At 43.5% G+C, this 12,551-nt stretch overlaps 1 protein-coding gene across 1 annotated transcript in view; it reads left to right on the plus strand.

The window, feature by feature from the left end:
- Positions 1-10,993, plus strand: part of Psmf1 (proteasome inhibitor subunit 1) — a 33,228-nt gene extending 22,235 nt beyond the window's left edge. Inside the window, exons 5-8 of the mRNA XM_005414689.1 lie at positions 4,043-4,228; positions 8,648-8,701; positions 9,895-10,053; positions 10,567-10,993. Of these exons, the coding sequence (XP_005414746.1) occupies positions 4,043-4,228; positions 8,648-8,701; positions 9,895-10,053; positions 10,567-10,618 (451 nt within the window). The 3' untranslated portion in view covers positions 10,619-10,993. The remainder of the gene's footprint in view (positions 1-4,042; positions 4,229-8,647; positions 8,702-9,894; positions 10,054-10,566) is intronic.
- The last annotated feature ends 1,558 nt before the right edge of the window (positions 10,994-12,551 follow it).

Consider the following 12,551-nt stretch of genomic DNA (forward strand, 5'->3'; position numbering starts at 1 on the left):
TTGCTAAGGAGTTTAAACCTGCTTTGTTCCTTCCTACCATGCTTTTCTGTGTCAGACAGAATGAGAGGCTTTTGCCACCCCAAAATGATAGTTGTTCTACCAAGGCTTAGAAATTATAAGAACTGTTGCAGGACTTGGCAGTTCTTGAATCAGGACTGAGTTCTACAAGTAAACATCTACGTGGGTGGTCTTAGAGGCCTCCCACCTGTACCACTCCCAGCTCATGTGATTGAAAGGGAATAGGAGTTACATTTCTTCCCACCTAGCTTGGGAAGCAACAGAGTCCTCCAGGTTCTGTGTTTCAGATAGGAACATGATCTGTGCAGGGTTTATATGCGCCACCGGTCATAGGGCTTCCAAGCCATTTAAGTGGTTATGTTTCTCAACTATGGGACTCTTTCTTCATGCATAGCATTCTTCAGGATTGACATATGCTGGTAGGAATGGAGTTGCTCTGGTGGGAAGGGTCAGGGCAGGAATAGAGGTCCCTGCCTCATCCACCTTGTTTCTCCACTTGTCCTCCTTGAGTCCCCATGTATTTTATGGTGATACATAAAAGTATTTTTAAATTAAACTTTTTATTTTGAGATCCTGTAATTATAGACTTAATATGCAGTTGTAAGAAGTAATAGACTCTTAGTTGCTTTTCTTTCATTGCTAGGACTAAATACCCAACACCCAAAGTTAAAGGAAGGAAAGATTTATTTAGCTCACAGTTTGTAGAGGTTTCAGTCCACAATCGGCTGGCTGTAAGGCAGGGTGGCATTGCAAAGGGGCAACAGTTCATGGCATGGTAGCTGAGGTGGCTGAAGACAGCAAAGCAGCAAGAGCAAAAGGGAAGGAGCAAGCCTCTTTATCACCCTTATATTGTATGCAGGCTACCCGCCCTATGGCAGGTGTAGCACTCACATCCATAATCCCAGCACTAGACAATGAACCAATCACAAGCTCTAGATTCAACTACCCTGTAAAAGCCTGCTCCCCCATGACCACATGAGGCTTTGGGGGAACATCCAGACACAAACCATAAGAGGCCCTTTTTAGCCTTTATACATTTAACCCCAAAGGTAACATCATACAAAACCCTATACAACATTACAACCAGTTACTTAGGTATAATTATACACCTGAGTTTTGTATATTAATAATTTGTATCTCGGGCTGGGGATTTAGCTCAGCGACAAAGTGCCTGCCTGGCAAGCACAACGTCATGAGTTCAGTTCCCAGTACCAGAGAAAAACAAAAACAAACAAACAAATAAAAAAAGATAATAATTTGTATCTCTTGTTGACTAGTACTTTCATGGTATGTATATCCCACTGTTTAACCATTCACTAGTTAAATGACATTTGGGTTATTTCCAGTTTTTGACTACTACGAATAAAGGTGTTGTGAACATTCATGTACAAGCTTTATTGTCATTCTATTAGATGTGATATCTTATTATGGTTTTAATGTTCATTTCCATATAATACCTAGTAGGGCTGGAGATATAGCTCAGTGGCCCAGAACTTGCCTGGCAAGCACAAGGTCTTGAGTTCGATTCCAAGTACCAAAAAAACAAGGATATTTCCATATAATACCTAGTGAGTTTTGGTAGATTTCCTTGCAGATGTCAAGGTAGATTATTAAGTCATCGGCAAACAGAGACAGTTTTACTCCTTACTTCTGATATCAATGCCTCTTGTGTTTCTTGCCTTATTGTGCCGCCTCTAAGTTGCAATATTATGTTAAATCAGTGTAGTGAGACACTTGCCTTGTTCCCAGTTATTAAAGACAAAGTATTCAGTCTTTCACCATTAAATATATTTATAGAGGTAGGTTTTTTTTTAATAGATATTCTTTATTATTAAGCCAAGGAAATTCTCAGTTACTTCCCTCTATTGTTAGTTGTTGTGAATTTTTAAAATCATAGTTATCATGTTGGATTTTGTTAAATTTTTTTTCCTCTACCAATTGATATGGTCATCTAGTTTTTTCCTTAGAGTATTGATATAGATTACATTGACTTGTAAATATTAGAACAGTCTTGCATAGCTAGGGTAAATCCTGCTTGGTTGTGGCGGTTTTTTATTTGTTGTTTTTTTGGCTTTTTGAGACAAGGTCTCATTGTGTAGTTCAGGCTGGCTTGAACTTACAGTGTAGCCCAGGGTGGCCTCAAATTCAAGGGGATCCTTCTGCCTCAGCCTCCTTAATGCTGGGAATATAGGCATACACCACCATGCCCAACTTTGTTTGTTGTTTATACCTTTTTTATTGTTTATATATTTGTATGTATATATTTTGTATATTCATAAAACTTGTTCATACATTTTTTATTCAATTTATTAATTTTTACTGAAGGTTTTAGAATTATTCAGATTGTATATTTAATTTTGACTGAGTTGTAGTTCATGGTTTTTAAAGAATTAATTGTTGAGTGAAGTCATTCTTAACATTTTCTTACTGTAATAGAATTTCTAAGAAATGGGAGAGACCGGGAGGGATTTTTGAAGAGGATTTTAATGGTGCACCATCCCAGCTTCTAGATACTCAAAACTAGGCTGGGTCCTGAACGAAGGAGAGGTCCCCTTTTATACAATTTGTGATGTCAAGCAAGTAAAGATACAGAAGTGAAACAAAGACAGCTAACCCTATCTTAGTCTTGAAAGAAAACACATCCTGTGCATCTTGGAATGTTAGGATGCTGTGAAGCTTGTTTATAACCCCATTTGTTAGTTTTATCAGTATTGGTACCCAGTGTTACCCCTGTAAGAGAGGAGATTCCCATGAGAGAACTACCTGAAGTCTCCCTTATCCATGAGAAAAGCACCGGACCTAGTTAGAAAGCACAGGTCCATACTCCTGAGCAGGGAGCTGCCTCAAGAGTTGCTTGCCTGTACTGGGAAGATTTTACAGAGCTCTGAGTTCTGCTTTACTGTCTCTTCAGTGGTACAAACCTTACCTTTTTTCTTTTCACATTTGTTAATCTTACTAGAAGTTTGTCAATTTTATCCAGTTTTTAAGGGCTAGCTTTTTGATTCCTTAGTTTCCTCTGTTTTCCTTTTATCAATATTGTTGATTTCTGCTCTTATTTCCCTATTTCTACTTGCTCTGGGTTTGATTGGCTGTTCTTTTTCTAAGTTCTTGAGGTCAGAATTTTGATGATTAATTTAAGATCTTTTCTAATATAAGCATTCCGTGCTATAAAGTTTCTTCTGGACAATGGTTTAGCTGTATTCCACATATTCTAATAAGTGAATTTTTATTTCAATTTAGTACTGTGCATTTTTTTCAAGACTTCCTCTTGACCTTTGGATTATCTAGAAGTGTGTTAATTTGCATAGAAGACTTTTCAAAGACTTCCTTTCTGTTTTGATTCCTAGTGTGACTCCACGTGGTCAAGGAACATTCTGAATGATTTTACTTGAATAGTTTGCTTTATGGCCCAGGATATGACTCATTTACCAGGTTTTTAGGAGCCCTAGACTCCTGCCCACTTGCTGTGCTTCAGCTGTACCTTATATTGTCTCACACAGCAGAGGAAAGAGGTCCTGGCAGGATGGGACAGATAGTAGGGGCCGTCTTCTAAGGATCCTTGGATTACTGATAGAACTGAATTTGAGCCCCAGAGCCCTGCCCACCGTGACCAGGAACCTGCCATCGGAGCTTGAGCAGGAACCTCCCAATGGAGCCTTTGTTTTCAGTGACCCTTCCCATGACACATGATGACCACACAATGGAGCTGCAGGAGGGTTGGGGACAGAGGAGCAGCCAGTCCAGCCCTGTGCCCCTATATCCTTACCTCTTTCTAATGGGGTGGTAAATGAGGAGGGGCAGCTCAGATGCCTAGGAAGGTCAGACCCAAATTGAGGAGACGACGCCGGGCAGTTGTCTCCCCTCACCTCAGTCCACCACTGGATGGCCTGTTCCCACCCTTACAGACAGGCCAAGCACAAGCTGAGAGCCGTCAGGGCCGCCGCCCAGGTCGTCGCCGCCAGAATACTGTATCCAAGGTTGACAAGCAACAGCAAACTGTTGATTCCCCATCTGCTTTCTGTAGGACCTATAAGAACAGTGAAGAGCTTCGGTCTCGCATCATATCTGGAATCATCACACCTCTCCATGAGCAGTGGGACAAGGCTAGTGAAAGCAGTACCCATAGGGAGTTCCCTCCTGCCACCGCCAGAGAGGTAGACCCTCTCCGGATTCCTCCACACCACCCACACACCAGCCGGCAACCTCCCTGGTGAGTACAGAGGGCCCCAGTGGTCAGTCTATGCTTCTGCAGCCCCACATCCCTCCCTGATCCTGCCACTTGGTTCCTCCCTGGCCCCCATGTGTCTTCAATAGAATCACCAAACTTTTGGTGTGCAGCAAGAGAAAATGGACACATAGGTGGATCAGTGAGTTTTTTTCTGCTGCTAGTCACCCTTTCTACCCAAGGCTGCCTGTCTCCTTTCCCAGGGCCAGTTCTCTGTGTAATAGTACAGAGTTGCTGTCTGGGTGATGCACAGTACTTTGGAGCTCTCTGGCTGTCCAGGGCTTTTGCAGATTAGGATGGCAACATTAGGACTAGAAGATTCTGCTCTGAAGGAGGGAGGAGCAAAGACCTTAGTCTGTAGTTGAGATGACACGTCCCAGTGTGAGGCCCACAATGTGGTGGTAAATGTAGGGTTGGCAGGGTTGGAGGGAAGTTCACTGTGGGGCATAGAATAAGCACTCAGTGAATGTTAACTACAGTTTTTTAAAATCCTGGTTTGCAATTATATGCTTTTAGGTAGTAAAAATAGAGAAAAAATATTCTAAGTAATAATTGTCAATTCTATTTAGCAAAATCTTTGAAAGTACTGGGTCCTGTGGAGAATGTTGAGACCAGTGAAAGTGGTTAGAAAGATTGAGAAGGGGCTGGGGATTTGGCTCAGCAGCACAGGGCCTCCCTGGCAAGCGCGAGGTCATGAGTTCAATTCCTGGTACCGGAAAAAAAACCAAAACCAAAAATAAAAAAGAAAGGTTGAGAACCTGTTTAAGGTCACCAATCACTAATAAGGAGGCAGAACCAGGGCTGGCATCTAGGCATCCTCACTAACTTTGTAATGCTCTGCCTGTAGTCTAATCAGAGTATGGCTAAACCCTAGACAGTCGTCAAGTTGAGGAAGACTTTTAGACCTGAAATAAATTACCCCGTGCCCAAACAGTCAGGTTTGATGATCCAAGCAGCAGAAGTGACCTCTCCCCCTTCCCACAGGACACAGACCTCTCCATATTCATATTTTACCTGCAAGCCTCCAAATGCAAACTGAATTTAGGGTGTCTGCCCTTGCACATAAAGAGATTTGTTTTCCTAAATGCAGTGCGATATGTCCAGAGCCTGTCAAGGGAGAGTGGGCTACTGGGTGTCTGGCCCAGGAGTACAACTGGAGAGGGCAGTGCTTTGGAAGGGGGGTTGGAGGTGGACAGTGAATCTGTCCTATTTCTGAGATCATAAGGAAACAGTCACTGAAAGGAACCTATCTGTAGGTGAAGGTTTATGTTCTTGTTTGTTTGTAGGGTTTTTTATTTGGTTTTCATCTGAGCCTAACTTTTTTTTGTTGTTGTCATTGTAAGTCTAACCAACTTCCCTTTGCTCCTCAGAGAGTCCTCAGATAGTCAGGGAACTGTCTGCCCCAAATACTGTACCTTGTTTTGCAAAATGAGTTTTTCCTATGCTTAATTAGCTTCAGTGAAAATAAATCTTTAAATATTGTTCTTATTTGGGATTTTAAATTTATTTTTAATCCTGATCATTGTGTCTGTATGCATAGATTCATAGAGACTCTTTGTCTCTATTTTTAAAATGCTCCAAAAATTTGTATTACGCATTCTTACTAACTTTCATAGCTGGGTGCGGAGGTACATGCCTATAATCTCAGCATGTGGGAAGCTGAGGCAGGAGGATCAATTCATCAGCCTGGGCTACATAGTGAGTTAAAGGGCATCCTGAACTACATAATGAGATACTATCTCAAAAATACATGCATGCATACATACATACATACATAAATAATCCATTTACATCTTCATAATACTTGTAAGCTAATTTAAACCAAATTATAAGGCAGGTACCCTGGGGAAGGTAAATAGAGCATATGTGTATTAATTTTCTACTACTACATAAAAAATTGGCACAACCTCGTATCTAATAATTCTTCAGGTCAGTAGTATAGATACATTCAGCTGAACTCTGCTCAGGATATCGTAAGACCAAAGCCAAAGTTTCATCAGGGCTACAATCTTTTCTGGAGACTCTAGAAAACAGTTTACTTCCAACTTCATTTGGATCACTGGCAGAATTCATTTCACTCAGTTCTAAGACAAAGGTCCCATTTGTCTCCCTCAGCTCCATAAGACCTCTCACATTTCTTCTCATGTACTGTCTTCCACCTTCAGAGCCAGCAATGGTGTTTCAAGACCTCCTCATATCGCAGCCCCCTCTCTTGCCTTCCTCTTCTGCCACTAGCCTGAGGAAGTTCTCTGTTACAGATTCTAGATAATCGCTTCTTTTTGAGGTCAGCAGTGCCTTGTAACAAAGCAGGCAAAAGAGTGCTTTCACATCACTTCCCCAAGTTCCAGGGATTAGTAGGTGTGGAATCTTGAGGAGGGCCAAATTCTGCCTACCACAGTCTACTGTCTGTCCTCCCAAATGCAAATACATCTCCAGATGATGGGGAGTGGGGCTGAAGTTGAGGGTTCCTGAATAGAAATGATTTTTTCAATCCCTAGAGCCCTTATTCAGTACATCTAAGACTGATATTTGGACAGCAGAGCTGTGGAGAGAAAGTCGGACCCTCTGGGCTCTTTATTATTATTTTACTCACTAAGCATGTACATAGTGAATTCTGAAAAGTGTGTGTATGTTGCAGTAAACCTGTGTTAAGAGCCTACAGAATATTCTCTGACAACTTCACATAAACAAATTGTTGGTATAGGCCTTTCTATTCTGTTCTATTTCCTCTCCCTTGCCTATACAGGCTGGCATCCAAAGAGAAAAATAGAAATGGCTGCACGTTTCAGGAGCAGTCAGGCTTTTTACTCGCAGGCATTTTAACAGCCAGTAGAAGCCCTTGCATCCGCTGCTCTGCCAGGGGCACTTCATGGAGTTCAGTAAAATGCTTACTGCCCTCAGGTACCACCTGGCCTGTCTCCAGAGGCCACATATTGGCGACCTCTAGAAACGGTGACTCCTGGCTCCATGAACCATGGCTAAGGGGTGGTAACGCAGATTAGAAAAAATTTCCTTCCCTTGACGTCCTGGCCTTGTCCACCTCAGTTGCAGTATCTTTTCCAGCCCATGTGGTGGAACTGTCTGGAGAAGTGCTTCCTTTTGAATTTCTTCCCATTTCTCTAATTAATGACTTCTTACCTGTAAGCTCAGATTAGTTGCTGCATATGAGGCTTTCCTAATCTGGCAGGAGCCTGTCCATGCCCCAGAACTGTCAAGTTTGTATTGCTTGCCAGGGCTTCAAGCAGATTCCAAAGCACACATTTTAAAATATAAAATCTTTCTTATCTTATTGCATCCATATCCTTGATGGAAAATATAAAAAGGAAACTCCCCAGGAGTGACTATCACTGTTTACACTTCTAGTATTTTTTCTGTCATTTTATTCATCCATACATGCCCCACCCTACACATATACCCACATTTTTACAGTTGATTTCTCTAAGCTACTAGTAATCCTCTTTTTCCCACACTTGCACTAGAGCATGAGCAGTTTCCACATCTATTTTTGAAGTATTCTAGGACTATTGTTTCTGTTGTTTTTATGGCTGTATATAGGGTTATACCACAGTGTACCTATCTGGCCCCCTTTGGGCAGATTCCAGTTTCCCTGATGGAAGTCTGTGGTATAAATTTGATTTCTGTATACTTTAAAGATAGCTAACTAGGCATAAAGTTATTGGTTAGAATGTGAAGGTGTATAAGATTTTTTAAAAATACATTATATCTTATACCTTACAATATAGAATTTTTTGTCAGAAAGCATACACTCATTTGTGCTCGTTTTGGCTCAAGCATTCTCAATGAAGGAAAAAATTGGTTGCTGTGAAGAGAATCTTAGAGATTTGTGGCCTGTAGCCATCCAGCAGGCCAGAGTGAATAAACAGATGCATAGTGTTCAGTGGTCCTAAAACTCACGTGAGCACTATAAGGAACCGAGAAGCTGAGAACACTGTTCTAGTGTATGTGACTTTATACCTCTATCTTACTCCACCTGGAGGCTTTGAAATCTTAGCCTTGTGATTTTTGTTTTCATTTTAGAGTAATATTTTTCTGATGTAAGAATTCTTGATTCTTTTTACAAAGTTTCAGAACTTGAGGAAGGTATGCATAGAATAAAATTTATCTGAAGATAACCACTCTTGATATTTTTTACTTTCTATAGAACTGGGATTCTCCATGTTTTTAGCTTTTGTTCTACATAATTGCCATTGTAATATGGTCAGTGTTGATCTGTACCAAGGACCACTGTGAAACATCTTTGTGTTGTGTTCTCATGCAGGTGTCTTCCCTGTCCCCGTACTTGGGAGTGCATTTGGGACTCCACAGGCGTCAGGCTTGGCCCTGTGGGAACCTGGGTGCCCAGCTGCTCTGGAGCCTGCAGTAATTGTCCTTTGTTTGTTTCAGGTCTGATCCCCTGGGCCCCTTTGCTGTCGGGGGAGAAGACCTAGACCCCTTTGGGTGAGTATTGCTGGAGAGGTGGCAGCAACACAATTTACTCTGTGGCTTTCAACCCTAGCTCATCTTCTAATTTTAGAGCTTTCATCAGTCTCTTCCTTGGAGGTGGAGGAGGCAGATATTGCTGAGCAGCTGGGAAGTCACTGCCACTTTCTGTGCTCTGCCATACCCAGAGCAGCGCAGAAGGGCACTCAGTGCTGAGGGGTTTGGGCACACCCAGCAGGCAGCTCTAGTGTCATTTCTCAGTCCCCCACACCTGGTCAAGGATGGTAGTCTCCCTGGATGGAAGGATATGCACAAGGATTTACTGAAGTGCAGGTTAAAGAGCACATGGGGTTGGGCAACAGACTTAAGGCAGCTCAGGGGTTACCTCACTTGACTAAGACTCTCAGAGCCCCATTAGTCTCTGTGACGCCTGTCATGCACCCAGCAAAGTTATTACACAGCCTTAGCCATGCTCTCAGATCTCTGAATGATTTAAACTTGTTTTAACCTCTGCTACAAAGTGACCCCAATGTGTAGCACCTCATTTTCAGCCAGTGGAGAAATCACTTGTTTACAGTGTAGTTCAAATAATGACCTCACAATTTTAGGAAAATATCAGCTTATTCTTCCTAGTTTGAGCACATGAGGTCATAGAACTGTTTGAGGCACAGATGCCATCAGGAGCCTGACTTCAGGGACAGTCTGAAACTGCCCTGCGGCCCGGCGGACAGTACAAGAACTAGCCTACTGAGTTACTGCCATGCTGTTGTTAGTCTTTAGGCCTTTAGGTCCCACAGAGCCAGATCCTGTGACAGTTCACATTGACTCTGGCCATTTCTAGCTCGTATTCTTCATCAGAACTGGGATTCTCCAAGTTTTTAGCTTTTGTTCCACATGCCATTGTAATGTGGTCAGTGTTAATCTGTACCAAGGACCACTGTGAAACATCCTTGTTTTACATCCCTGGTGTGTAGCATGTGATACAGAGCTCAATTTTGCAGGTTTGGGGAGCCTTATAGAATCCAACGCCCAGGCCCGTTCACCAGTGAAGGTGTTCTTTGCATGTTCTTGTTCTTGCCCACTTCCTGCTGGCTGTCTGCTGGACCATCCAAAGTAGACCTGGTCATTGTTAGTCCTTTTCCAACTGGCTCAACAATTCTTCAAGGGCAATCCCTACCATAGCTGCCTATCCATCTTCTTTCTTGCATCAGGTTCCAGAGAGGTGGCATGATCGTGGACCCCCTGAGGTCTGGCTTCCCAAGAGCACTTATTGATCCATCCTCGGGTCTTCCAAACCGGCTTCCTCCAGGTGCAGTTCCCCCAGGAGCTCGCTTTGACCCCTTTGGACCCATTGGAACCAGCCCCTCTGGGTAAGTATCCACTCAGGTGGCTGAGAAGTAACAGCTCAGTTCACCTTGGCAGTGTAGCAGCAAATGTGTCTGATACCCAGTGCAGAGCCATCACTGCCACCACCCGTGGCTGCTCAGAGAGAGGAACCTCCTCTAGCCCTGCCAGCTGTCTCCCTGGAGCCTTCCAGAAGCTCCCTATCCCTCCATTTCTCCCTCCCCTAATTCTTATCAGGGAAGACTCAGAGGAGGAGGCAGAACTAGCACAGAGTTAAGGAAATGTCAGAAACCCACTGCATCTATGTCAGCAGTCTTGGATAGATGGTACTGTCCACATCTTATAGATATGAAAATTGAGGTCCCAAGCATTAGGTAACTGAGCCAAAGTATGAAAGTCAGGATTCGAACCCAGGCATTCTGGGCCTTAAGCCCCACAAGCCACTGTGCCATTCCAGAGGCTAGGCTTCCTCATGCAGAGCTGTGTCTGCCTGTGTGCCTTGCTTTTCATCCCTGCAGCTCACCCATTTTCCATTCCAGACCCAACCCAGACCATCTCCCTCCGCCGGGCTTCGATGACATGTACCTGTGAAGGCCTCAAGAATGTAACCTCCCAGCCTCCCCTCTACTTTCCTGTAACTGCCACCACTGGCCCCACCAGCAGCTGTGTTCTTGTAGGCTGGGAGCAAGGGACTCTGCCCATGTATTTGCAGGTCAGCTGGGATTGCCTCCTCCCTGCTTCTTCAAGGCAAGGCACCTGCTACAGTTCTCCACCTGGCTGTACATAGGTCACAAAGAGAAGTCAGTGTGTGTCTCACCACCAGCTCCTCCCTGGTTCTCATGGGAGACTCCGGCAACTCACACCTTCTACCCCGTACAGCCTGAGTTGCAGTGCTTTAAGAACAGAATGCATTTTGGATGTTATTATTAAGAACCAAATGTCAATACAAAATTCATGTTGCCGGTTTCCCATTTTCCTTCTTTATTAACAGCTCCTTCCAGTTCAGAAACTTCAAACTTTGAGTCTTTGTTGGACTAATTAGTCTTTTTATATTCAGGGCTCATTCTTGTTTCTCAGACCTTCCTTTTATAAGTTTTGGTATTGCTCCCAACATCACTAAAATGGGCCCTGGTCATGCTGTGTAGATAGAAATGTGTGACTGGAAATGCCATAGGCTGCAGTGACTTTCACCAGGACAGGCACACTGTGAAAGACTACAGCATTCTGGTGAGGGCAAAATACATGCATCACTCCTGTTCTGGACCATCTGTGCCTGGGCAGCAGTGGCCTATGAACAAAGGAATAAACAGAGCAGACCTGGAGGCTGGTCTTAGTTTTGCCCCATAACTTGCTGAGCAACCCTAAGAAAATCAGAAATGAGAAGTGCCTTTCCTGCTCTAAAGTACTTGGACCTCTTCTCATGGAAGGCAACACCACTTAGGGCCTAGAGCAAGAGGAAAAGAGTGAAAGTTCAGGACTTATGTAGTACTTACCTACAGAGTCTGTAACTGTGTTTCTTGTCCCTGTTGGGGCCTAGCCAAGAGCACAGGCTCCAAGGGGCAGGGAGCCCAGTGTTTTGCAGATGTGTACTGTGTCCAGGACCCTCTGGTCCTTGGCATTCTCCAGGTTCTTTGCAGCCTGAATCTATCAAGTATGAGCATGCTGAGCCCCAAGGCTTCAGTGAGAGAGATCACCAGGCCAGGAGGCACAAGACTGAAGCACTTGACAACCCATATTTTAGCAGTAGCTCAGCTCCCTGGATTCTTTTCCCCAAATTAGGACATACCATTTACCTGTAGGCAGCAGGCAACCATAGCCATTCTGAGATCGTCTGCTAGGTCAGTTTCTGTAACTGAGGACTGCCTGTCTGCCCAGCAGGGCCAGGCTCAGGTGGGGCTGGGGCTGGGTGATCAGGCTAGCTGAGCGTGTTCCCTGGCATTCCCCTTGTCAGGCAGTAATGCAATAACCGACTCCAGAAACGTGGCCAGCCACCTTGAAATGTTTCTGGAAAAAGACCCAGAAAATGGGCAGAGATGTGAAGGCCATCATTACTCATAACCTTCTCCCTGAAGGGATAGCTGGGGTGGGGGGGTTGCAGTAGAATGTTGGTTTTTGTTTAAAATTGGACCAAACTGTAACCAAAAGGGTCTGGAGCAATTTGCTCATGAAAACTTCTCCTGTAAGCATTTAATGGAATGGTAGACTAAACATCATCGGGTAGATACAGGAAAGGTATATAACTTTTGAGAATCTGACTTAAGAAAAAGAAAATTCAAACAATAAATTTGCCATTTAGACCTTCTAGTAACAAAGGTTAAAAAGGTAGTCATATGCATGTTATGATAAAAAAATAAAAGGAATGGTTTTAGAAAAAAATTTTACAGTGAAAGACATTACCATTAAACCCCCTCAAAATATCCCCCTTTGAAGAATTATGGGGATTTGTGTGTCTCAAGGAGAAAGGAGATAGATTAGGACATGGAAAAACTGGCTGGGGAAGCAGGCATGAACTGCACATGGACTT

The sequence above is a fragment of the Chinchilla lanigera genome, unplaced genomic scaffold (genome assembly GCF_000276665.1).
Source record: "Chinchilla lanigera isolate Chin_1 unplaced genomic scaffold, ChiLan1.0 scaffold00195, whole genome shotgun sequence".
NCBI classification, from domain to species: domain Eukaryota; kingdom Metazoa; phylum Chordata; class Mammalia; order Rodentia; family Chinchillidae; genus Chinchilla; species Chinchilla lanigera.